The sequence below is a fragment of the Onychostruthus taczanowskii genome, unplaced genomic scaffold (genome assembly GCF_017590055.1).
Source record: "Onychostruthus taczanowskii isolate IOZ18803 unplaced genomic scaffold, ASM1759005v1 scaffold171, whole genome shotgun sequence".
Taxonomy (NCBI): domain Eukaryota; kingdom Metazoa; phylum Chordata; class Aves; order Passeriformes; family Passeridae; genus Onychostruthus; species Onychostruthus taczanowskii.
The window spans coordinates 309328-336236 of NW_024498918.1; the positions used below are offsets into that span (position 1 = coordinate 309328).

At 54.1% G+C, this 26909-nt stretch overlaps 1 protein-coding gene across 2 annotated transcripts in view; it reads right to left on the bottom strand.

The window, feature by feature from the left end:
* The window catches only part of PTPRU (protein tyrosine phosphatase receptor type U), a 56237-nt gene that overhangs the window by 20614 nt on the left and 8714 nt on the right, over nucleotides 1-26909 (bottom strand). For both annotated transcript variants that reach the window (XM_041400100.1, XM_041400097.1), the window contains exons 2-15: nucleotides 20077-20205; nucleotides 14511-14782; nucleotides 14359-14440; nucleotides 13556-13671; nucleotides 13191-13365; nucleotides 11940-12233; nucleotides 11076-11384; nucleotides 7534-7643; nucleotides 7031-7232; nucleotides 6103-6205; nucleotides 5733-6006; nucleotides 4103-4139; nucleotides 3425-3563; nucleotides 587-744 (exon numbers count right to left, since the gene is read on the bottom strand). In XM_041400100.1, the coding sequence (XP_041256034.1) occupies nucleotides 587-744; nucleotides 3425-3563; nucleotides 4103-4139; nucleotides 5733-6006; nucleotides 6103-6205; nucleotides 7031-7232; nucleotides 7534-7643; nucleotides 11076-11384; nucleotides 11940-12233; nucleotides 13191-13365; nucleotides 13556-13671; nucleotides 14359-14440; nucleotides 14511-14782; nucleotides 20077-20205 (2400 nt within the window). The remainder of the gene's footprint in view (nucleotides 1-586; nucleotides 745-3424; nucleotides 3564-4102; nucleotides 4140-5732; nucleotides 6007-6102; nucleotides 6206-7030; nucleotides 7233-7533; nucleotides 7644-11075; nucleotides 11385-11939; nucleotides 12234-13190; nucleotides 13366-13555; nucleotides 13672-14358; nucleotides 14441-14510; nucleotides 14783-20076; nucleotides 20206-26909) is intronic.

Consider the following 26909-nt stretch of genomic DNA (forward strand, 5'->3'; position numbering starts at 1 on the left):
ACCCAGTTCCAGGGGGCTGCAGCCCAATCCCAAGCCCACAGATGGCCTCAACCGGCCCAGCCACAAGCTCAGATCTCCATGAGAAGACAGAGATCCAGCTCCCCACAACAGCTTCCCCTTCAGCACAGCCTGGATGGTGGCAAAAGCTCCAACACCGATGAAATCCATGCCCTCGGAGATTTACACAGGGCAGGGAAGAGCCTGCTATGCCACACACATCAGTCTAAAATAGATGTAACACCAAGCCTTCAAGAGAATCACAGAATATCCTGAGGTGAAAGGGACCCACAGAGACCCCCAAGTCCAACTCCTGGCCCTGCACAGACACTCCAACAACCCCACCCTGTGCCTGAGAGCATAGTCCAAACACTCCTTGAGCCCTGGCAGTCTGTTTCTGTGATACTTTGGAGTTACTGGGCACCTTTGTGGCTGGAAGGAAGCAGGAGGATGTCAGGGTCCCCATCCTTACCTTGGTTCCCCACAGCTGTGCAATGGGAGCAGGGGGATGCTGGGTTACCAACCTCACCTCTGTTTCCACAGTTGTGGAAGGAGAACAGGGGATGCCAGGCTCCCACCCTCACCTCACCTCTGTTTGCATAGCCGTGGGTGTCCATGAAGGACAGCCCCAGGCGCTCGTCCTCCTGCAGGGTGCTCTGGTCGGTGAAGCTCCTGTCGATGGCACTCATCATGTGTGTCTTCTCGTGCCGGTAGTTTATGGTGGCTTTGGTCATGTTCACGGGTTTCCTGCAGTGGGGAGCAGCAGAAGTGAGCAGGGCTCACCCTCAGGTGCTCTAAGGTCCCCTCAAAGCTCCTGGGCTCAAATTATTCCAGGAGCAGAATGGATTATTTGCAGTAGTGTGGTCATCATGCTTCGGTGCTCTGCTGTCCCAAGCCAGTCACAGCCACACGTGCAACATCCCTTGCTGGCTGCAGCAACTCCAGCTGCTCAACCTCAGTATGTCCCCTCCTGTCCCCTGTCCTTGGACAGCCAGGTGTGCTCCCTGTGCAGTCAAATGCTCTCTCCAGCCACCTCCCATCACACTGATCTGCCCCAGCCCTGCCCAGCCCCAGTTCTCCAGGTATGACACCCTGGACTAGTGGAAGGTGTCCCTACCCATGGCAAGGGTTGGAATGAGATGAGCTTTAAGCCCTTTCCAAGCCAAATCATTCTGTGATTTTAAAGCCATGTCAGGGGCCAAATCCATCCCAAGGGATGGGCTGGACCCCCTGTGTAAACCCATGCTCAGCACCCACTGAGGAGGCTTTTCCCCCACACAGGGTCTCTTTAGGCACCTAACAAAGATGCTGGAAAATCCCAGGAGTTCTCACTGGGACAGAACCTCCCACCCCAAATTCAAGTCATTCAGGCAAAGAAACCTGAATGAACATTTTTGAGGCAGCATCAGGCTCCAGAGCCAGAGCAGTGATTAAGCCAGAAGGATGAACAGATCTGAGCCCATGTCAGCATTGTGGTGGGGCTGGAACACTGCAAGGCACTGCTAAAATCCAGAATTCAACTCAGAGTTGCTGACCCTTCACCTTTACACTGCCTTCTGTCTCTAACAAGCTCGGCAGCATTATTTTCCCTGATCCAAAGAGACCCTTAAAATGCACTTGGCAGAGATAAGGAGGTGCTGGAGCAGCGGGGTGAGGGGGGTGGCCGGGAGGGGGGTAAAGCAGGAGAATGACAATTACTTACGGGTAATAGGAGTAAGAATAGTAGTTCCTCCTGGCAAGCGTGCAAAGAGAACAGCAGAAATTGCATAAACAGCTTTTCTCCAGCATTGGGAAGGGAGGTTACAGGGCAAGTCAGCTGCCAGAAAATTCAATGCACCATAAAGGAATCAGGCTCCCCTGTGGCACCCACAGGTTATTTACTCCAGGCAGGAGCCAGCATCCTGGCAGGAGTGCACAAGCACCGGCTCTCAGTGTGATCACACTTGTGGTGGGTGTCCACAGCAACCTTCTCCAAGGGGTCATTCCATAATTTTTAAGAGTGAAAAACAAAGATGTCCCAAATGTAGGAATTTCCCCCAGGCTGTTGGTTAGGGACCCAGACAGGTAGATGGCATTGGGATGTCACATTCACAGTCCACCATTTACCACAGACAGACATATTCCAAGGCTGCTTTTCCATTCCACCACATCAGTGTTTCTCCAATGGCAAAGCACTCTGGAGAACATTTATCAGCTCATCCCAGCTTCCCAACAGCCCCAAATTCAGGCTTCTCAGCACCAGATCTAATTTGTGGCTCTGGTTTATCCTTCAACAGGTTCATCCTGGGATGCTGAAGCAGAGCTGCTCCTCCTCCTCCTCCTGCCTGGCAGCACTGGCAATGGGAATGGGAATGCAGCAGCCACACTCACAGCTTCCCACCCACAGCATCACTCCCCAAAACACATCAGCACTGCTGGCATCTGCTCCATCAGGGGAGGAGCCAATGGAGCCACGAGCCAGTCCCGCACCTCAAAGTCTGCAGGGATGCTACAGCCCCACTCTTCCAGCAATGTAAATCTGCAAGGATCCTTCCAGGGTGCACGGAGCCATAAAGAGCTTTGCAGATTTACGGGGGCCAAGGCTCTGCCCTGATGCTTTTCTCTCCCTGTGGCTGTTCGTGTACTTTGCTCCATCCTCCCAAGCCCAGTGTTTAATTGCTGTCCTTTATCCCAGCTCTGAGAGCCCCCCCGCCTGGCACTGCCTCGAGCCCTGCACAGAAGAAGCCACTTTTCCAGGGCGTTGCATCCACGTGAAAAGCAGTGGCCGCATCCCCAGCGCTCCCAGGGATGAGTGTCCCGAAAAGCCCTCACCCTCCCCCCACCATGAGCTCCCCTAGTGCAAGCCCACCACAACAGCCACGGCCACATCCATGCTAGATGCGCTCCTGCTGGCCTGGCCAAGGCAACAGGGAAGCCCAGAGGCAACATCTCAGTGTACATTAAGCTAGTTTTTGTAATTTTGGGCTGGAGGTGCAGGGCTGCACACCCTGCAGTCCCGTGGCTGCTGTTGGCAGGGAAGAGCTGGTGGGATGGGGACAGCTGGGCTCAGCACCAGTGCAGGGCTCGGGCCAGAAGCGTTTCCATCCATGCAGGATTGCCAGAGCCACACAAAGCCAAGAACCAGGAGGAAAAGAAGCAAAAGACCAAAAATTATGAGGGAGAGCGACAGTGGAACAAAGCTGCAGAGGGGGTAGGGACATCCCCAGGACTTTGCTGCTCGGTCCCCAGTGTCCCCTGCCCTGCCTGGTGTCACAGAGCATGGGGGCTCTGTGCCCAGTGGGATGCATGGGCACGTAGCCCGAGGGAGCATCTGGAGCCTGCCCAGGGCAGTTGAATCCCCACCAGTAACTCCAGACAGTGCTGGGGTGGTGGAGAAGAGCTGAGCTGGGAGGGAGGGAGGACCAGCCACCAGCCCAGGTCTCCTTACCCTTTCCGAATGGCGACGATGATGGCTCCCAGCAGGATAATCAGGATGATGAGCCCTCCAGCACAGATCCCCAGGATTAGGCCCATCTCCTCCGAGTGCTGGGACACCTCCAGGGGACGCTTGCTCTCTTTGCAGGCAGCTGCCAGGGGACAGGGACAGGCAGAGGGGTGGGTGGACAAGGGTGCTTGTGAGCACCCACCACACTCCACTCCAGGGGGATTGGCAACATCAGGCATGAAAACACTGGGATTTGTCCCATGGGATGCTCGCTTCTCCATGAACACAAGTTATCCAAACAAGACACTACAGGGCTCTGCAGCACCACACTACGACTGTGGACAAGTCCCTCTCTCAGTTCCAGTGGGGTGGGACAGTCCTTTTGTGCATATTTCATCACACCCCACATAAGATCATCCATCCCTGGATTTGGCATCCAGCACCACCATTCCAGCCCCACCTCCACCATGTTAACAGCATTAGGAAGGAAAATTCAACCAAGGGAAAAACCCCAGATGCCAAAGAGAGTGGAAAACAAAAGAGTGTGGGGTGGAGCTGGAATAACCCATCACATGCAGCCCAATCACCACCAGTGCTGGTCCAAACCCACTGGCAGAGCCCTGACCGCCAGAGCGGCCAGAGCTGCAGCCTCACTGGGATTAGGGGAAAGGGAGAGCTCACCTTTGCGAGCGATCCGGACACAGTTCAGCCGAGTTTCCTATGGAGGTAAAAAGGGGGGTCAGTGCTGGACGAGCATCCCAGCGGCTCCGCTCCCCACTCTCACCTAAGCGAGGCTGGGTGGGCACAGGGCTGGTCCATTGGTGCTTTGGCCCCCAAACTGAGGGAGTCCATGGGTGGTTTGTGCTGCACTCAAAGAGCTCCTGGGGACCCACATCGCAAGAGATGCTGCTGAATGATCTGTCCCCAGCATTCCCAGGTTTAGCTGGAGCCACTGCTCCTGGCACAGAGGGGATGGTGAAGCTCCAGAGCATGGAGAACCCAGGAGACGCAGCCAATCCACATGTCACCAATGTGCCACCAGCTACAGCTGAAACACTACCAGGTTGTCATCCAGAGCTTCACGGGTTTGTCTTCCACTTAAGTTTCAAGCCCCAGACCTGGTGCTCTGCACCTGCTGCCAAGGTTGCCACGAGGTTCCAGCTTAAGTCTCCAATAGCTTTAACATTTGCAATTTAGGGATGGGTTCAGATAAAATATTCCATCTTTCCATGCATCCAACTTCTGTTGCAAAATAAAAAGCACCACTTTGGCAGTGTTGTCTTCTCCAAGCATCCTCCAGTCTCTCAAGACACCGGGCACCGATGTGCTCCATCCACCCTCGGCCCAAGACCTGCCCATGCCACATGCCCAGGGCAGGGCCAACTACAGCACTGCACTCCCTGGGATCTCCAGCTTTTCCTTCTCCTGCTTCTTGCTTCATTGGGCACAAGACCCATGAAAAACCCCAGCTACGATCCAGCGTTTTTCCAACATCTGATGGCAGCTGGGATAAATCCATTACCTCTCAGCAGGAAAGATGCAACACAGCATCAGCCACCAGTTATTAACCAGCAGTGCCAAGCGAGCCAGAGCCAGGACCCTCCCTGTCCCTCTCGGCTCTAATTACAACAATGAAGCGAGGAGTGAACGACACCGGAGCAAAGAAAAGGACTCAGTAACCACTTTGCAGTAGGACAGAAATGTGCAGGATGAGGATGCTCCGGCAGGTTGGACAGGAGCTGCTGGAGCAGGTGATGCCAAGAAGGATCCCAGCAGGGTTCAGGTGGTCCTGCTGGAGACTTGGAGGAATCAGCCCAGTGGGTGCAAAGGGTGCAGCTCCGCAGAGGGAACTGGCAGCAGCAGGGAGGGAAGGGCAGCCCGCGAGGTCCCAGGAGTTCTCTGGAGCTGGGACTGGCCATCCTGCCAGTGCTGGATTCCAGCAATGACACGCAGTTCTGGCTGCCCAAACAGTCCTTCTCCAACCCAGGAGCAGCCCCAGGAATAGGGGCTCCCCTGCACTGGTGCTTGTTGGTGTCCTGGCTGGTACTGCAATGGGTGGGGGAAATTCGGCTACTCCACCCCCCCACATCGGCACGGGGATGGGGACAGGCACCACCCAGGGGTGCTGGAGCAGGACACCCACCCATCATCTCAACATGCCATAAGGGTGGTCTGGAGCACCAACTGCCCCCTAGCAGGACATCAGGAATGAACCCAGAGGGTGACCCAGGGGAGGGCAATTTAAAAGTAGTCCCATTTTTACCAACCCCCACACCCCAGCCTGCCCTTACCAGGTGCCAGGGCTACTCACCCCTTTGAGGTTGCTCATGGCCTGGAAGTAGATGAGATAGGCCTTCTTGGGCTCCAGAGGTGGGTTCCAGTAGCCACTGTAGGTCTGGTTGTCCCCCACGGTGAAGGGCTTGGCCTCGGTGAGGCTGCTGGCGGGCAGCTCTGCCCCGAAGTAGTGCACGGAGCCGCGGGACATGGCATCATCGAAGGTGAGCGGCACCGGGAAGCACTCCTGCCCGCCCAGCTCCCGCTTCAGCTTCTTGGGCCGGTCCTCCTCCACAATTACCTGATAGGTGCTGGTGAGGGCCAGGCACAGGTTAGTTTTGGGAAGAATGGTCCTGCCCTTCCTTGGACCCCATTTTGGGGTCTCACCCTCCTGCACCCTGACCTACCTGATGGGAGCCCCTCTGCCCTGTGCCGGCCGCAGCAGCACCGTGATGGTGCTCTCTGACTCGCTCAGCGGCGATGGCATGTCCCCGTAGTCGAAGGTGGGAGCTGCAACAGGAGCTGGGGTGAGTCCTGGGGCTCCCCCGGCTTAGGGGGGAACTGAGGCACGAGCAGCTTTGCCCAGGGCAAGGCATCACCCACTGGTGTCATATGAATTATTTCAAATAAAGTAAAAAGCCTCTCCATGTCTTGAACAAGAGTTGAGAGACAACCCCTGGGTGTGCACAAGGGAGGTTTACCAACATGAGTCCGGCACAAGGGAGAAAACCAAGAGTGGGATCCAACCTCAGCAGGACCCAAATACTCCAGTCATGAGATGTGCCCAAGAACAGCACCACTCGGAATCACTGGCAGTGTGCGCTTCCCCCACCCCAGGGCAGAAGCATATCTGAGCCAGCCCAGCAGCACCCCCAGACCAAGGTGGGGGACCCCCCTCATGCCTGGCATAGTCTTGTGGTCCCCAAACCATCACTGGCAGCCAAGGGGGTCCAGCTTGAGCTGCTTTGTCCCAGTGCCCCCATTCACACTCTGTTCAGCTAATTTGCTGCAGTTAATGTGATACCATGGACAGAAGCAAAGAGCCCTGAGTACTGCACAGCTCATTAACAAAGTCCAATTAATCCCTCACTCATACAGCACCAGCCACCAGCACTGGGCTGGCCAGGCTCCCCAGACAGGGACCCACCAGTCTGGGGACTGCCCGGGGCTCACAGCACAGCTGCCACCACCAAGACCATCTTTCTATGGCAGTATCCAGCCACCAAAACACTGCCAGTCACCAAAACCACATGAGTGAGCCAGAGGCTCCACACCACCGTAGGACACCTGAGCAGAGGAGAAGCCCCAGGAACAGGAATGGAGTGGGGAACCTACCGGAGATGTTGGTGGTGATCTCGGTGAGCGCCGTCTGGCCGAAGCCCTTGCCGGTGCGGGCCCGCACGGAGAACAGGTAGGTGGTGCCGGGGTGGAGGTTGGAGAACACGTGGTAGGTCTCATTGCGCAGCTTGGACACCGTGCGCCGCGGGCCCGGAACATTCACTGCAGGGTCTGAGGACTCGATGCTCTGGTAGCTGATCTGCAGAGACAGGGCACAGCATCACACGTGGCCGTGGGAGAGGGGACAGAGCCCAGATTCAGGTGGAGAAGGGATTAAAACAACAAATTCAGAGGAGAGGATGGTCATGGGGCAGCCTGGAGGCAGCCAGGGACTTTGACATGAAACAAAAGCAGAGGTTTACTGGAAAAGCCAAAGGGCTCAGGAGTAGCAGCAGCTGCCTCTAATCCTCATGGCCAACAGCAGAGGTTGTCCCAGACCCCTCCAAGCAGGACCTTCTCATATCCCCAGTACCCCAGGCGCCACACCAGCCAGGATGTACCTCATACTGCGTGATGAGGCCATTGGGCTCCACCGGTTCCTCCCACTTCAGGAATATCATGTCCTCCAGTGGGGTGAAGGTGAGGGACTCAGAGGCAATGCCGCCAGGCACTGGGGAAGGAAAGGAGATGTACTTGGATGCAGCTGGAAACCAGTCGGTAAGGAGAAATCCTCCAGGAAACCCCTCTGGGTGGCTGTGGCAGTTGAGCCCTGTGACCAAGCCACCACACTCCCTTTGCCGTGTCACCCACCTCCAGCTAGTGCCACCAGACAGGACTGGTGGCTCCTCAGGAAGACACCCAAGGCGTTGATGCTCCTGGACCCACTGGTGACACTTTGCCGTGGGAAGGGGAGGTCCCCACACCAGTACAAACCCCGCAGGCACCATTTCCAGCACCTCAGCCCAGGCACTGGCAGCAGCACAGGGTGCCCGAGCTTTCCAGCATGAGGAAAAGAAATAAATTCTCTTTTCCCCCACAACCCAATTTCCCCCTGGAGCCATTAGCATCCTGTGGAGACAGTGCCAACAAGCAGCAACATCCTCACATGCAGACGGGCTCAACGTGGCCCGGCCTCCCCTCTAATTAACACCACCACAATAATAACTGTAATCACTGACGGCAATCAGCGGCGCCAGGATCAATATCCGCTCCTTTATGATGGATTTCTCCACCCGAGGCGGTCAGCGAGGAAAGGCAATGGCTCGGGAAGGCACCAGAAGCATCCCCCACTCCCAAACCTTGCGGGGGACAGCAGCTCTTCTCTCTGATTGGTTTTTTTCACAGCTTTTGTTCAGGTGTAATTACGGGACTGGGAGAGAGGGATCACCTCCCGCGCTTCCCACCGTGCAAACGAGCCGTTTCCACCTGATTTACAAGTTAATTTAATCAGTGGCACTGTGTCCTACACGTGTACACAGGCACTTATTAAATTCAGGAAGAATTACGGAAACCTGTAGGGCAGTAAAGTGTGTACCTACAGAGATTGGGTTTTAATATACAGAACCTACACTATATATAATTATATGTTATTTTCTATTATTATATATAGCCTGCATGATATAGACAATTACATCTTATTTTCTATTATTATATGTTGTATCATTGCTATTGTCTATAGGATAATTTATATATTATATTAATATTATAATACCTATATATTCACATATATATACACACACACATATATATATATACACACACACACACACACACACATTCAAGTAATATTGGGAAGGTTCCATCCTAGGCTGGGAAAGGCAGAGGATGCACACAACAGCTCCCAGGTGTGCACATACCTCTCTGCTATCCATATTTGCACACATATATTTATGGAATTATATATATTTATCCTGACTCGCATTGCATGCACCCTGCCTGCTCCCAGGACAAGCGGCTCCCTGCAGCACCATCACACTGCAAGGATATTTCCACAGGTCCCTGGGATTGAGTTTCATCATTCCATGCACACACAGAATGAAGTCTCGAGCTGTGGGTCACCTGGATCCATGGGGGGCACTGAAACACCAGCTGGACAACCTATGGATGCAGCACACTTCCCTCAGTGTCCTGCCCACACGCCCAGCACAGCCTGGGGCCCAAGAAGGATGCTGTGAACAACAGCCTTGGTTTGGCCCAGTTACTTGGATTTTCCAGCCCCAAACCAGGATTTACCACTCAGGATGGGGAGGTGCTTCTTTGCAGCCCACCAACAGTAGCCCCAGGGGATGCTGCTGCCAAAACTGGCCTTGGGCCAGAATAAACCACAATTAAGGGTTCTATCATTAACAAGCTTTTGGCAACTTGGTTTACTTGTGGGGCAGCTGTTCATCCTGCAGTTCTAGGGTGAACTCATCATCCTCCCAGGCAGGCTGGGCCAGACATGTGAGGAGTATCTGCCATATATCCGTAGGAGGATATCCATAGATCCATCGCCACGAGACCGAATGTATACACAGCCTGAAGTTCAATCCAAGGGGGAAGCTAGCAGCCCCAGTTAATTGAGGCACAGGAAAAAGCAGCTGGAGTGATTATAGTATAGCAAAAAGACATCTGGAGCTCGTGTATTAATATTCCATAAGCAAACAGCTGGAGCAGTCACAGCCCAGTGAGAACAACTGGAGCAATTATAGCTGGAAAATAAACCACTGGCAGGGCAGAGCTGGGTGTCCCCTCTGGGGCAGGCTGAGGGTTGGGGATGTGTAAAGTGTTGGTGTACAGAGGAAGGTGCTGGATTTAGGATTTGAAGACGAAAAAGGACCTGGAGATGCTTTCAGCTCCTCTCCAGCTCTTCAGGTTTTGCCTTCCAGCCTGGGAGACAGGAGTGAGCTTTGCACACGTAATGGCAAATCCTGTGCAGGGGAATTCCATGAGCAGCCTTCTCCTCAGGGGTCCTCCGGGGCTCTGGAGGCAGCTCAGTCCCTTGCAATTACCAGTTCAGTCCCTTTAATTGCTGATTTTTTATGCTTAAAAAGTGGTTTGGGGATTAATTCTGTTCTTCCTTAGAAATGACTCCGTGAGTGCCAGGGATGCTCCAGCCACATTCAGCAGTGGGAGAGGCCAGCCCTCGTTGTGGCCTGTCACTGATGGGTGGCACTGGACACATGGAGCCAGCTCTGTCCTGTACCTCCTGCCATATCCCCCGGATCTCCAAAGCCCAGAGTGACTCAGGCACTGCTGATGGCGAGCAGTCAGGGTGAGGGGCAGGTAAAGCCAGACCTGGGAGACCTCTCCAGCAGCCTCAGCTTGAGCAGATCCTCAGGGAAGGGCTCACCAGAGCAATAGATTCCAAAACCAGGAAGTCCTGGAGCAATGCTGGAGTGTCCATCAAGGATGTCCTCCCACTCAGGTGACAGGGAACCCAGAACAGGGCACGGCCAGAACAGGGGGAAAACAGGAGCAAAGCTGCTGCCAGAAACTGGGGCCGTATCACTGCAGAAGTCTGTGCACAAACCCAAACCCACTCGAGAGCAAACTTCACCAGGGAAGAGCATCAGGGAAGCCAAAAAAAGCTACATGCACCCTGGTGAACAGCACTTTCCCAGAAATGCAGCAGTGCCCAATCCACCAGAAACCAAGCAGATAAAAGATGTTACCTAAGTGCAAAGTATTAATTGTTTTAATTGCTGTTATTATAGCTGCCAGGCCTTGGTTCCCAATAACGTGTGAGTGAGGATGACTTGTGCTCGAGAAGCTGTGTATAAGCCAACTCCCACACCCTCCATTGGGCCAGCCAGGGGTAAAATTCCACTCCAAGGATGAGGGCAGTGTGTCCACGGTGACACCCCCATCCAAGCCCTGAGCCTCTCAGCCCCCCAGGCATCTCCCTTCCCCAAACACCAGCACTGCCCTTTCCCTTGCCTCCTGTTGCACACCTCTGGGGCTGCGAGATCCTTTTCACCTCCCCCTTGGCTCAGGAGATAGTCCCATCATGCCCATGGGCCAGGAGCCAGGGATGCACACCATGCCACAGGAGAAACCCCAGGAGCTCACCAGCTACAGAGTTCCAATTTTGAGGATGATGCACCTCCCCGAGCAGACTCACCATCCTCATCTGTCTGGAATATCACCTCCTTGCCCTCCTTGCGGCCCTCGGGGTTGGAGAGGATGAGCTTGACGTGGATGTTCTTGTAGGGCAGCAGATTTTTGATGGTGTAGCGGTTGGCGTTCCGCTCCATCTTCACACACTCCTGGAAGGTCTGGTTGTGGCCACTGCCCACGAAGTAGCGGTAGCACAGGGACATGGTGTAGGTGTGGCAGCGAGTCAGGTTGTAGCCCAATGGCTCCCACTGCAACGTCAGCTGTCTGGACTGGATTTCGGAGAAAGCCAGGCCTTTGGGGGCTCGCATGGGCTCTGTGGGGAAGAGAGACTGGGAGAGGTGAGCGAGGAGGCAAACATCTCATGGATTTATGTGTCTTATCAGGGAAAACACTTTTGTCCATAGGGACAAAAGGGGTAAGTGCAGAGAGCAACCCTGACTGCAAAAGTGGGACCAGCCCCAGCACAGAATGCTGCTGCCCTGCAGACAGGGCTGGGGACACCACTGGGGATATCTCTCAGTCACCAACTCTGCAGGGACAGCAGCTGCCCCACGCTCATCCTTCCCTGTAGAGGTGAAGCAGGGTGCCAGCCCCACAAGCAGCCCCAGCTACCCAGAGAAAGGTGCCTGCCCCATGAGAGCCCTTGTGGTGTCATCACACCCAAGTCAGGCTCTCGAGACAAGAGCGACCAAGTGCCATCAGTGGGAGGGAGTTTAATCAGCTCTAATTGGAGTGAATGGGAGAAGTTAATGAGGGGGCACCTCTGCCAACAGCACACACACAGACACACACAGGTGCCTTGGTAAGCTGGCAGGGGCAGGGCCCAGGGTGCCTGGAGAGCTGTCCCGAGGGACGCCGTGGGGCCCACCTGCGCACTTGGTGCGGCTGATGAGGGGCGGCCCCGGTTTGCCGGTGCCCCCCTCACCCGGCCGGGTGAGCAGGACACTGATCTCGTACTCCGTGTCAGGGTCCAGGTGCCAGAGCTTGTAGGTCTGCATGTTGACAGCGTGGACCTCCGACCAGGGCCCCGAGGTCATGCGGTACTCGATCTCCTTGCGCACGATGGGGCCGTCTCCGATGATGGAGTTGGTGTTGAGCTGGATGATGAGGTAGGTGGAGCCAGCCCGGAGCAGCTGGGGGGGGGCAATGGGGGTGGGGGGCTCTGGAAAAGAGCACAGAAGGGGCAGCTGGAGCATCCCCAGAGCCAGGCCCGTGCCAGCACAACCACAGGTACCACGGGTTTATTTTATTGTTTACAGCCCGCAGTCAGACACATTTCCAGTGTCTCTTCCCACACCAACCCACCACACCTAGGCTGGAGAAGGGAACATTTGGGGTCACCTAACTGTGGTTTGAAGGGAACCTAACTGTGGCCTTCCAGTATCTGAAAGGGGCTACAAAAGAGATGCAGAGGACTTTTTACAAGAGCATGTAGTGACAGTACAAGGGAAAATGGCCTCACACTGACAGAGAGTAGGTTTAGATGAGATATTAGGAAAAGATTCTTCCCTGTGAGGGTGGGGAGGCCATGGCACAGGCTGCCCAGAGAAGCTGTGGCTGGCCCCATCCCTGGAAGTGTCCAAGGCCAGGCTCTGAGCAACCTGGTTGAGTGGAAGGTGTCCCTGCCCATGGCAGAGGGTGGCACTGGATAAGCTTTAAGGTCCCTTCCAACCCAAACCATTCTGGCATTTGTGCTGCAGAGCACAGAACAAATTCAGATTCCCCACCCCGAGGACATGGGAGTCACCCAAGTACAGGACAACACCATCTAGTCTTCAGTCTGTGCCTGTGCCCTCCATCACTTTCAGAAGGCTTTAACAGCTGCAATAGGGTTTCATCTGATCAAACCTTAATTGTCTTTGTAAGTCACACAGCCCAGCATGGTGCCGCACAGTTTCACCATAATTAATTAATTCCCACCTACCGCAATCAAAAATAAATGATCTAAGGCCAACAGGAAAGGGAGTTTCTGGTTTTATGCTGCACAGTCCATGCTTAGCAACTCTTCCACAGTGAGAAACTGCAATCCTCGTGTTCCAGGCATCCCACCTTCCTCTGCACACAGCAGAGCAGGAGTGGCCCGCCACGGCCCCGAAGCGGGCAAGGGCAGCTCACCCACCTTTGACGATGAGCTCGGCGAAGTTGGAGACGCCGGCGCCGCGGGCGGACTGGGTGACACAGCGGTACAGGTCCTGCTCCGCCTTGGACACCGCGTCCAGCTGGAACGTGGCCAGGAAGCGCCGGTGGCTGATGTGCTTCACTGAGGCAGCAGGGACCACCTCGCCACTCTGCCTCTGCCCACGGGACACACACAGAGTCACAGGGGGCACACGGCACCTCCAGAGCCACCAGGGGTGTCCCCACATGATGTCTGCTTAAAAGCAGGGGGATCGCCCTTGTCCTGCCATATCCAGCGGGGTTTTCTCCCACAGGAAAGCCATGTGTGGGGCTGCCTGCAGCCGATTCACCACCACCATTCCTCACCTGCATGAGGAAGCGTTCAGCCTCGGCAGCCTTGCCAGCGGCCACGCACTGGAAGGTGGCGTTTTGTCCTGCATTCACCTCCACATCACCCAGGCGGGAGAAATGAGGCGCTTTCGCTGCCAAGGGACAAAGCAAGAGGTGAGGAAGGACCTGAGGTCCAAGGAGACCCACAGCAGCACTGCCACAAAAATCTCTCCCCACCCAAAAATCCACCCAGGATGTCACAGCTGAGCCGAGCTCCGGACAGGCTTGATGCCCACCCTCAGAGCCTGGCTCCGACTGAGGCACACGTTCCAGCAGAACCAGCCAGTGTTCCAGGGAGGGATAAGCCTTTCTCTTCAGCACCCCACAGTGCTGCTGCCAGATGCAGGGTATGGGATTGACAGAGGGGGCAGGTCTCCTGCCCAGCCTGCAAGAAATAGGAGGTGACCCCAAGAGCCAGTGTGTTGGAACAGTCTGGGATTTTGGACCCCCCACCAGCCTGGGTGGCCCCTCTTGATGGGCACACTCATGCCTTGTGTTCAGTCTGTGCTTTTCTAAGGTTTTATAAAAACTAAAAGCAATGTTGCAGCTTTTTTGGTGGGGATAGGGACGGAGATGCAAAAAGGAGCCTCAGAGGTGCCCAGGAGATGGAGCTCCACCAGCGTAGGTAACATCAGGACACCCAAGTGCCACCAGGCTGCACCCCAGCATTAGGCCCTCTGCTCTCCCCAGAACCATCCCAATGGACACCAGCTTCAAGCCCTGCTGCCCAGCCGAGCCCAGCAGCAACCCCCCCTCAGATCCCATCCCACGGCACTCACAGCATGGATAATTCAGGAGCAAAATGTCATCCAGGCCCAGGTACCCCCTGCGCTCGCTGGAAACCACCGCCTCGAAGAGCACCTGCGGCACCAAACAGGGGTCACCCGTGGCCAGGGGTCCAGGCTGGGGCCGGGGGGCTGCTGGGCCTCACCTGGTACTCGCTGGGCCAGAACAGGCTGACTGCCAGCTCTGCCTGGTGCCACTGGCGGCCGTGCGAGCCGGACGCGTTCCACACGGCGCTGCCCACCAGGCCCCCGGTGACCCAGACGTAGGCGCTGAGGGTGCCAGGGCTGTGCCCATCCCGGCTGAACATGAAGTAGCTGAACTGGAGGCAGTGAGTGTCATTCTCACTCAGTGCCTGGAAGAGTAGGTGAGCTTTCTGGCCCGGGCTGTGCTGAGAGGAGTTCACCATCAGGTAGGAGCCTGCAGCAGCCAGGGAGAAGGGGGAGAGACTGGAGTTAATTACAAGGATGGTGAAGGGTCTGGAGGGGCCATAGAGGGGGTGGCTGAGGGCACTTGGTGTGTGCAGCTGGAGCAGAGGACACTGAGGACAAAGCTCAGGGATCTGCAGCTCCCATCTCTGGTCTGGGACAGGGACAGCAGCCAGGGCATGGCTGGAGCTGGGCCAGGGCAGCTCAGGATGGAGATCAGGGCAAGATTCTTCCCCCAGAGGATGCTGGCACTGCCCAGGCTCCCCAGGGAATGGGCACGGCCCCGAGGCTGCCAGAGCTCCAGGGATGCCCAGGGTGGGGTTGTTGGGGAGTCTGGGGTTGGACTGGATGATCCCTGTGAGCCCCTCCCAACTAAGGAGATTCTATCATTCTAATCTCCCATTTCCACCTCTCCTGAGCTTTGCCAGCAGGGATAGAGAAGGTGGAGGATACGGAACCACAAAGATGCCCACGTGTCCCAGGGCACTGGTCCATGGCAGCCCATGAGGATATGCAGGACAGGAGGGACTTGGGATGGAGTCAGGGGTAGATGCCTTCTGGGCAGCAGCAGGACACTGCAATGGGACCTGGCTGCTGGATGAGGAGGGGAGGATCAGAGCTGCTGCCTCCCCAGGGCCAGGAAAGGCTCCAATGTTGCTCTTCTTTAACTCTCACAGCTTTGGCTGCACCAGTCCCCCTCCCCAGCCGGGCCCAGCTGTTTACCTCCATCATTTACCACACAGTTGTCACCACATTTAAACTGTGCTCAGCAGGCACTCACAGAGGGAAATCCTCGTTGGCTTAAGGAGCAGCAGTAGCATCCCAGCTCTCAGGGGTGCCTGGAATGTCATTCCCAGAGATGCCCCACCACCAGCAGCCGCTGGGATTCCACCTCCCACCACCCAACACCACCAGCAGCAAAACCAAGAGCCCCAGCACAGCCTTGAAGCCATCCTTATAGAGCACTCAGGATGACAGTCCCAAATGGGATCCCAAAGGCAGCATCACTCCCTGTCCTGCACGCTCCAAGCCAGGCAGTCTGAAGGCAGGAGGGGGATGCAGGAGTCCCAGCCCTTCGTGACAGCTCCCAGAGCTGTCCATCACAGCCACGGGGCTGGCATACAGGATGGATGGGAAGCTGCCCCACGAAATCCTCCCCCTCACCAAAGGCAAGGGGATTATTAATCTCCATTTTAATACCAGCAGAAGCTGTAAGTAACAAAGCTGGGCCATTTATTCAAGGCTACCATTGTTTTCCTGACAGTCAGTGTTTCGTTATCAATTAATTCTAAGCTCGGGCACTTTCCTCCCCTTGACTCCCACTGAGCAGCTCCAAGAAAAGCCAAAGGAAGGTGAAGGGGAATTGCAAGGGGCACCCATCTATGCCCATGCAGCATTTGGGATCGCAGGGGAGACCCATCTACTACCCCAGAGTTTGGGACCTGCACCTGGGGGGACCCCAAAACACCCGGGGGTCACAGCACCAGCTGGGGTGACACAGTGCCAGTACCAGATGCATCTCCCAGTGCATCCTTCAGGGATGGGAGCTGGAGCAAGGGAAAGAAATCCCTAAAAGGGAAATTTTCCCCACACCACTGACCTGCATGGCTGCCTGGCCCTGCCAGCCCCTTGGGGTGGCTACTCAGGGTGAAATAAAACGATGACAATTTATTTCCTCGGAGTCCAGCACAGCTCGTTTCACCCACCAAGGGGAAGGCACTACGTCCATGCTTCTCTTTTTTCTCTTCTCATTTCCCCCAGCAACATTACTTCTGCTCTAATGAGATCAGCCCCATTTGGTCCAGGCAACAGCAGAGCGGAGAGAGACCACTGACCCACCTCATGCCAGGGGACATCTCCCAAAAGCCACCTCATTAATGAATAGGCTCTCGTTAACAAACAGGCCCTTCCTCTGCCCTCCCTTTACAAACAAAAAGCCATAGGACCAAAATAAAGAGGCCAAGACTAAAATTAAACCACTGATGAGTTATTTTAAAAGACAGAGAATGCCCATAAGGTCACCTGGGAGCAGGGATGCACCTGAGCATCCCTCATCAGGCAGGGCTTCCCACACATGCTATTTTCCCCTCTTATTTTTCTTCCTGGTGTTGCAGCATTGGAAAAAGCAGGTTCCAACCACTCGCTTTTGTGCTAATTTTATCCTCCTCTGCTGTAAATATCTGGCATTAACCTGAAGCCCAGGGTGTGGGTTGGGTTTCTTTTATAAATATAAGAGAAGCAAAGGTACTTCAAACTCCCAGAGGGCAGGATTGGATGGGATATTGGGAAGGGATTGTTCCCTGTGAGGGGGAGGAGGGGCTGGCACAAGGTGGCCAGAGCAGCCTTGGCTACCCCTGGATCCCTGGAAGTGCCCAAGGCCAGTTGAAGCCCTGCTTGCCCACAGGGAAGGGGCAGCTCTTCCCATCATGCAGCCCATCCCAAGGGTTCTGCCTGCCACTGCATCCCTCCAGGAAAAACCCAAACAGCCCTGCAAGAAGAGGAGGGAAGAACCCACTCCCCCCACTTCTCTGTCTCGATGAGTTTCTCCTCCTACAAAATCACTGAGAGATAAAAATAAATAAAAAATAACTTCCAAGAGCTATTAGAAGGCAGGGAAGGCAAGCAGGATGACAGGGAGAGGGCGGCACTGCCAGACAAGAGGTGCCAGGGGAGCAGGTCTGAGCACTGCAGCATCTGTCTCCAGGAAATCCCGCTGGAAGATGAAGCTGATGTGTGCCAGATCCTTCTCCGTGTCACAGCCAGCACAGGAACCAGGGAACCACTCCTCACTTCTGTGCTGAACATCTCCCAAAGCACCCCCAGCACCAAGGGCTGATCTCCCACCACCACAGGGTCCATGGACAAACTGCAGCAATTCCCATGGGAGCAAACAATCAGGCTTCATTGTTCAAGGGTTTTATGGACTGCAGCAGGAGCTGATTGGGAAGTGGTGCTGCAGCTGAGAGCTGAAAAAGCAGCTCCTTGGATGGGATTGGGAGGCATCAGAGTGCTTCAGGGTGGGGACAACAGCTCAGCCCCCCCAGCACAGGGACAGGGTTGTGCAGGGACACAGCAGCTCCATGCACTGAGAAGCTCCGGTGCATAGGGGGTTTCCTAATGTCAGTGAATTTGGAAGGAAAATCTAGGAAAAAGCACATTTGAGGAAAAAAAACACCCACAAATATGTTGTTTTAATATTTTGAGTGAGGGACCTTAGAGCCCCTTTCAGTGCCTGAAGGGGCTCCAGGAGAGCTGCAGAGGGACCGGGGACAAGGATGGAGGGACAGGACACAGGGAATGGCTCCCACTGCCAGAGGGCAGGGCTGGATGGGATCTTGGCAATTGGGAATTGTTCCCTGGCAGGCTGGGGAGGGGCTGGGCTGGAATTGCCAGAGCAGCTGTGGCTGCCCCTGGATCCCTGGCAGTGCCCAAGGCCAGGCTGGAGCCCCTGGGACAGTGGGAGGTGTCCCTGCCAGGGCAGGGGTGGGATGGGATGAGCTTTAAGGTCCCTCCCAGCCCAAACCAGTCTGGAATTACAAGTTCACATCTGCCTCACCCTGCAACTGCTCCTTCAAAAAAGGAACAATAAAGAGACAAAAAAAAACCCCAAAACCCACAACTGCAACATGGGAGAGACCCATCCATCATCTTTAGGTGAGAGACAAGTCAAGAAAAGGGGGGGGGGGGGACCCCTAAACTAAACAAGAAAGCAAGAAGAGAGTCAGATGGAAAGGCAGCAGTAGGTGGCCAGCAGCCAGCACCCACTCCAATAAATCCTACACTCCTTGAAACTGGCTGATCTCCAATAAAAACTAATTTTAATCTGAGACCACGAGACTCCTTTGGAAAGTGCTCCCTGGAGAGGCCCTGGCACTGTGAAATCCCTTTGATCCCCTGAGCTGCTGTAAGGACCAAGGGGGTGATGGGGCTGCAGAAGCCTCAGGTCCCCACCCAAAACGGGACAAAACCACCCAAATACGGGGTCCCTGCAACCCCCCTGGTGCCCCATGATAATGAGCCAACAGCATTACCTGGTCTTAGGGGAGCTGCAGGGACAAGTGTCCTCTTCCTGGGGTGACACTGCAATGCTCACACCATCCAACGTGAGATGTCACACCCACCTCCCCATCAATCCTGGAGTTTATTCCTTAAACTCTTTGTGTTCCTTTAAGACCCCATCTCCTGCTGAGCCACAGTTTTTTCCTCAAGTAAGGAGAGAAGCCCTATTCCACCCAACCCTCCAGCCCCCTGCAAGCCCCAGGCTTTAAGCTCAGGTAGCTCACTGCAGATTTTAAATTACAGCTCAGTGTTGAGCAGAAAACTCAACTAATTACAAGTTTCAGACACTGCATCACAAGCCACCTCAACCCCCAGCTCTGCTTTCCCCAGAAAATCCCCTGGACACATACCAATTAGGATAGCTCAGTTTAAAGCAATTACTTGGAAAAATCATCAAGGGAGGAGCAGGGATCTGCCAGCAGATCCCCGCCATCGCCCAGCACCCAGGACATGCCAGGAGAGACAGGATGGAAGGAGAAGGTGATGGGGAAAGGTAATGGCAGAGCAGAGTTAGTGGAGGGGAAAAGCCAAATTAAGTCCTGGCATGAACAAGGCACAAGATAAGCAGCTGGAGGCAGGTTGATGGAACAGTAAAGAGTTTCCTATAAAGCAGGTAACATTTTGACAAACAGAAACGGCTCTTTTTACTGTTGAGCTCTAAACCAGCTCTCCTGTTTTTCTGCCCATCCTCAGCACAGGACTGGCCCTTCAGGATCAGGTAGGAGCCAGCAGTCCCAAAAACAAGGAGCATCCCAAGTCCAGTGCACCTCACTGAGCAAATGGGCTCAGAGACAACTCAAGGGGGTCACAGCAGGACATAGTTGGGAGCAGGGAGCAAGCAAAGCGCCTGGATGCATCCAGGCATGGTGCCCACACCACCCTGGAGAGGGGAGCTCCCCCAGCCTGGCCACCAGAGAGGACATGGACCCAGAAAATAACAAAAAAAAACAGTTTTAAACCAATGAGATTTTTTTAAAGTCCATTTTCATTTTCTTCTTATAATTCCCAAGACTTTGGAGATGCCTCCAACTCACAAGCCCTTCCCCACACTTGAAAAAGCCAGAAACGGGGTTTTTTCCCCATTTCCCACATAAGCAGGGAGAAGCCAAGTCTAAAACACTGCAGGAATTAAAGGAGGAGGAGCCACACAGCCCAGCCCTGGGTACAGGACACAGAGGCAGGGTAGGGACAGAGGGCCCCAGGGACACGGGGGACGCTGGCACTCACCGTGAGGCAGGTCAGGCGTCAGGTGAGGCACCAGGTAACTGCGGATGAGCTCCCAGTCGAAGTCATCGTCCTCGCCCTGGCTGTACTCGCACTGGTTGGGCTCACTGTCCTCCTCAAAGGTGCAGCCAGCTGTGGGGACAGACCCATCAGCCCCTGAGCTCCCAGAGTGGCTGCTCCCTCCCCTAAAGCCCACCAGGATGGCGTGATGCCCCTGGAATGCTGAGGGACTCCAGCCACTCCCCAAGGGCACCGTGAGCAGGGGTCTGGTCCTGTTGCTACCCACAGCTCCTGTGTATCTTCACCAATGACACAAGTTGGCAGGTCTCAGGTCCCAGGGAGGGAAGAAGGAGCAGGATGCAGCTCCCAGCTTCCCTTCTTGGGGGTCAGTAGCACAAAGGATTTTCCCCAGGAAACAGCATTTGGCTGTGGTGGATTTGACCCCAACCCTCCACCTGTGGCTTGGGCTCCTGGGGTTCTCTGCATGGCCTGATGTGAGTGTGGCAGTTCTGAGCCAGGACCTTCAACCCTGAACGGAGCCCTGAGCCCCCCTCCTTGGCACTGCTGAGTCCTTTTGGCAGTCATATTTTATTACAGATTTATCCCTTGGAGGTCTGAGGGTGTTTACACGGTACTTCCCTGGTCCACAGCGTGCTCAGCTGAGCACAGAGGAGTACAGCAAATGCCAAAAGGCCACTTCTTCCCAGGGGAGGTGAAACAGAGAGAGCCCCCCATCCCGCATCCAGCCCCCTCCTGTCATCCCACATTCCAGTCCACCCTCATTTTCCAGCTCCCCCATCCTGTACCCAGCTCCCCCATCATCCCACATCCATCCAACCCTGGAGCCCAGGTCAGCTTTGCTGTGGGGCCACCAGGGGCTGTTGGTTCACACTGCCCCATTGTCCCATTAAAGCCACGATTACAGGGACCAGGGCACAGCGCTAATTAACGGGGCCTGGGCTCACGAGGGGCCCCAGGAAGCCCTGAGCAAGCGGAATGAACAACGGCAAACATCCCCTAATGCACCACAGGAAAACAGAGCTGGGCCAAGGGATTATTTCTGCTGTTTTCTTCCTATTTTATCCCAAATTACATCGGTAATTCCCCCTGCCACCTGGGGATTTGGCAGTTAATGGCCTCACTGCTGGCACGGGTTGTGCCTCCCTGTGCTCAGGGATGTTGGATGCAACATTTAGTCAAACAAGAGTCCAAACATTGGGAAAAAAGCCCATAAGATGCTCAGGAAATTTCAATTCCCAACTCTTTCATACATAAGAAGACATTTGTGGCTTTTTTCGCCCCTTTGCACTCATTTTTTAAAGCACAAGGGCACATTCCAGCTCCGTCACCAAATGTTTTTTCCTCTCACAGCCATAAGAAACTTCTTTTTAAAAAACTGTAAGCAAATTCTCTCCTATTCATATGTCTGGAGGCACTGAGACATCACAGCTTTCTTAAAGCCCTTCCCGAAATGGAGCGTCTGCCCAGCCCACGTGCGGATGTGCCCCCGCACTGCAGCCCCTGGTCCTCAGCTCTCACCACGAGACGTGTCGGATTTTAGAGTCTGGAACTTGGCTGCACTTCCTAACGGGAGGAAAAGCACAAATCTGTCAAAATTTTCCAGGAAGGAAGGGAAATAAAATAAATTTCAAAATAAAACAGTGTCAGAGACTAAGTGCCAAGTGATTTAAAAGAAAAAAAGGCCTAAGTGTTTCTTTCCAAGATCTGTTGAGCGGGATATTCTGGGAGGCAGAAATTTGTTCTTGAGGGATTTTTTTTGGCCTGAGAAACCAGAGCAGAGTCAAACAACGTTTCAGGCTGGCAGAGCCCCATTTCCCAGGCAAAAGTGACTTCTTCCCCCCCAGTAAATTATTCCCAGCCACTGAAAAGATAATGAGATATGTACTCTACTCCTCCTCCTCCCCCTGGACTGCAGCCCCACACTCAAATCCTGCTGCCATCCCCAGCACAGCCACTGCCACCAACCCACGGCTCCATCACCCCACACCTGCATCCTCAGCCACCCACGAGACAATGTCTGGGCTCCAGAAGTTTAAAATGCAATTACAGAGCAGATATGTGCTGGCCCAGCTGATCCATCTCCCTCCTGGACAGGTTTACTGCCAAGGCTTTTCCCGGCACGAGCCTTCCCTCCCATCCACGGCACAAAACAAAGGCAGTTGGCCTGGCCACTCCATTTCCCTGACTAATTTGTCCGTGATTTGTACATACAGGGAAAAAAGCCAAAGGGGCTTCATAGAATCTTGGTTTCCATGAGTTATGGGATGCTTCTGGCACCATCTCTCCCCAGCCAAGGACGGGGCTGGGAGAACTCGACCTCCAGCAGATTCTCCCTCCTCATCACAAGATTAAGGGCATAAAAATTAACACCTGAGCAATTAAATGCCAACAACCCAACTCCACAGGGGGTGGCTGGAGGTGCTCCAGCAGCTGTGGAAAGTCAGAGAGGGGAAACCCAGAACGACTCGCAAAAAAATTAGTGTTTCATCACAATGTTTGCAAGGAGGGCAGGGAGGCTGCAACCCAAAACATCCACCTGCAGCAGTGTGAGGGTTATTCCATCCCAAGGGCAGCAGGACAAGGACTGTGGGAGCCGGTTGAGACTGCTGCAGGTATGGACACACCCTAAAAATGAACCAAGGAGCCCCAGGTCCCCTGAGCTGGCTCCAGGCCAGGGTGACAGCAGCTCCAAGCGCGGAGGTGAAGGCAGCGAGCGCAGGAGGTGTGATCCCAACGCAACAGCAGCTAAAAATACTGCAGGGAGCTGGGGGTCTGCCCCCGGGGTTGGGACGTGTCCGAGACACAGCCTGAACACCCCAAAGCTGCCTAAATCACCCCCAGCACAGAGCCTGCCTCATGCATAACAGACAGCCTGTGCCAAGGACGAGATGTGCTCCATTAAACACTCCACACAAAACCCCCAGAACATCACAGCATTCCTGGGCAGAGGGGAGAGAGGGATGAGCACCAACACGGGGGTTTAACACCAGATGGACAAGTATTTTAAAAAAAAAAAAAAAAAAAAAAAAGAGGTGGTTTGAGAGATTTGCTATGGAGATGGAGACCAGTGCTGCCCAGCCTCCTTAAAGTACTGCTGCCACCTCTATGGATCCACCAGGTGCCCAGGTTGAAGGGAGGAGAGGGACAGGCACCAATGTAGAGGTTAAACACCAGATGAAGCAAAATTGTTTGAAAGAAAGCAAAAAAAGGCAGCTGGAGGGGTTTGTCAGGGAGCCTGGTAGCAGGCTCAGCATCCCCCCAGGTACCACTGCAGCACCAGGGCATGCTGAGAGAGCAGAGGCATAGGCATCACGTGAGGGTTAAACACCAGATGAACTAAAATTTCTATAAAAAAAAGAAAAGGAGGTGGCTTAATGGATTCACCAGGGAGAAGGACACCACTGCCACTCAGCATCCCTTGGGAACCACTGCCACCCAGCATCTCCCTCTACAGGGATGAAGAAGAGGAAATCTGGGGAGGGGAGGGACTAGTGATTCACAAAGAAAAGGAAGAAAAAGAAAGACCAAACAACCAAGTACAAAGGACAGCATCTAATTAATTCTCCGTGGCCACCGAGGAACGTGGCCGCCTGCCTACAGCCCACCCCGCGCTCTTTCATCCACACAGCCTACACTGCTCTCGCTTCCAAGTTAATTACACACTTAAACCTTTCCTGTTTAACCTCCTGCACCATGGGACACGATCCGTGCCTTCTCTTGCCTTTTATCAAGCAGCCTTGAGAAGGCTCCTGTGCCAAAGGGCAGCTCAGCACCATCCAGGACGGGGATCACAGCTCGGCACCATCTGGGATGGCAGGATTGTGCTCTCCCCCACCCAAGACCCTCAGGGGTATCATCTGATTGGAACAAAACACCAAAATGGGGACAGGCTTTATGAAAAATGGGCTTATAGCAAAACTTCAGCAAGTGCTGCTTCCCCAAAGCTACAAAATATGGTGCAGCCACCCAGATCACCTAGTCTTGATGGGAAAAAGCCCATTGTGCTCCTACCGTGGCTTAGCCAGGACTGGATCAGCCCCGTGGTCATCTCTGGGGTACAGCATCCTGGGAGCACAAGCCACAGCACCCCATGTCACAGGCACCAGCCAGGGGAGATAACAGTGGTCATCTTTTAGAGTCAAAATAAATTTTTTATCCCTGGCCTTATCCAGCAGCTCCAGTCCTCCACCCAAAGTAATTCTCAGCAGGAAATGGGGAGGATTCAGGTACCCATTGGACACATCACACGCTGCCCTAGCAGCCAAGTGCAAACACCCTGCAGAGTGAAACCATCATCTGACCACAGCAAGATGTGGCAGGGGGTGAACAGAGCTTTTCTGCCATCAAATCCAAAGTTTTCATTGCCACCCAGGAGAAGGGATGAAGGTGGAGGCTCCGCAGTTGCACACCCCCAAATTAACACACCCAAGACCTCTCCTCTTAAACACACATGAGGAAGATGCTCTTTGTCTGCACCAAAGGATGAAGCTCTTTACACAGGATAAATGGTCAATGAGCTGCTGCAAATGGGGAAACAGAGGCACAGAGGGGATGTGGTGAAGTCCCAGAACACCAGCAGCCCGGGATCACCCCAGGGATGGCAGAAAGCCAGGGAGCTGGGTGTGCTGGGATACAGAACCACAGCTCCAGCAGATCCCACCAAGGTGCCATTCCTTCCCAGCACCCCGGAGCAGAGCCAGCCTTCCACCTCCCAGATCCCAGCTGCTATTTAAAGGTGCTTTCCTTGGCACACTCCTACGGGAACGTGCCCCGGGAAGGAAACGCTGGGAGTTGCTTCCCTCCGGGTGCCAGCAGACACGGGGGACAGGGAGCACATTCTGCAACTCATCTAAAATTAGATGCACTTCTCAGCCAGTGAGATCCTGTACACAGCACCCCACAGGCTCCCGGGTGAGGTTAAGGGATTCAGGAACATTTCCCTCTGCAGGGGGCTCAAATTCCCGGGGGTGGGATGTTACAGAGGCTGTTTGGCACAGAGGAATCCAGCTCAGTGGGAAAATCCAGACAGGGAGAGGTCCTGTGTGCCAGCACCCCAACATCTCACACTGACTGGGACCCCTGCCACACTGGGTACACCAACAGCTCCATGGCCAAGCCCAAACAGCCCAGAATTTCGCCGGGAAAACCTCTTCCAGCCCAGGCAAAGGGGAGCTGAATCCCTCCGTAGCTGCACTTGGCACATGCAGAAGGCCTGGGGAACCAGCACAACATTGAAAGTGTTTCTGTGCATCACACTCCAGAGATGACAACAAACCCCCTCCCTGCTCCTCTGCTCCCCACTTCTGCCAAAGAGAAACTTCTAAGAGAAATATCACTGATTTCTCAGACGCGATAAAAGCTGATTGGAAGAATATGGAAAGCAGCACCATTAGAATTCTCACCAGTAGTTTGTTTTGGTTCTCCAAATCATTTTAAATATTGTATTTAATAGAAAAATAATTTGCTCAGCTGTAAGAAACATCAATTTGCAACTTGAAGCCTTGTATATTAGCCAGAGAAGCTAATATGTAAACATTAGCAGCTCCAGGAACGTGTGGGGTTTGGCCAATGCAATTCCAGGGAGAGAGCAGCCAGATATTAAGAGGGAGGATTTGCATAATAAGTCACTTATGCCTGATAACCTCAGTGTTTGGAACACGCAGGACTAGAGAACAATATCCATCTGCCAGCAACTACAGAAGACATAAATCTCCTTTTTTCCTTTTTTTTTTTTTTTCCCCCTTCTTGACTGGTAAAGACTCTTTATGGTTTTTACCTGCAGGCCCCCAAGGAGTTGTCAAACTTCCCACAGCAAGTACCCAGTTCCAGCAGCCTGCAAGGAACCCCAGGGATGGGAGAGAATTGGCAAAATCTGGATTCATTACAGGCATTTTGAAGTAAATACAATTGGGAAAATACAACTCTGAAGACTTTGCAATGCCATGGGGACAGCAAGGACCAAGTGTGCCATACATCACTGCATGGCAAAAATGCATTTAAAAACAAAGGGGGAATAATTAATCTTGCCAGAATCATTCCTTGGGGCAAATCCAGCTGCAGCTCCACATGCTCTTAGCTCCAGAGGGATCAGCACTCCTGGGACAAGGTGCTGCATCACCCTGCTGCAGGCAAGCACCAGGAATTTCTCCCTGGAGTATACCCCCCTGGCTGCTCTGGAGATGCTGGGGGACACAGACCAGGAGGCTTTAGCTCCATGCACAGAGGGGATGTGGGGATTTAACATCCCATCCAGAGGCTGTTGGTGCCCAGCACCCAGATCTAGCCAGTGCTGTTCCCAAGGAAGGACAAGCATCACTCTGTTACTCAAACCCTGCTCAAGAGAGGTCCTGCAGCACAAAAACACCCTCGAGCTGCACAGCCAGGAGGCCACTAACCCACTGCACAAGTGCTTTAATAATGAACCATCACTTAATTAACATCGTCATTGCTGTCTGGTGGACTCCATGGGAAAAAAGGCAGGAAACCTTTGGAAACCTCCATCCTGCCGTTATCGATTGCACCGTGTGCAATTACAGCTCACAGGCTGTAGAGCTGTGAGACACCTCGGGGAAAAAAATGGGAACAAATTAAAATAAACTGGAAAAGGCAGGGGGAATAAAGCTCTTTTCTCCCCCTCACTTCTTTATTACTACCAGGTCCCCCAGGCCTCTGCTGAGGACCATCTACTCCACATGCCCAGGGACCCTGAGAGACCAGGACCATGAGCCCCAAGGGGCACACGCTGCTTTCAGGGCCTGCCTGAGGACACAGAGATGCTCCCTTGGCAGGAATTCAGGCAGGAAAAGCAGCTGCCC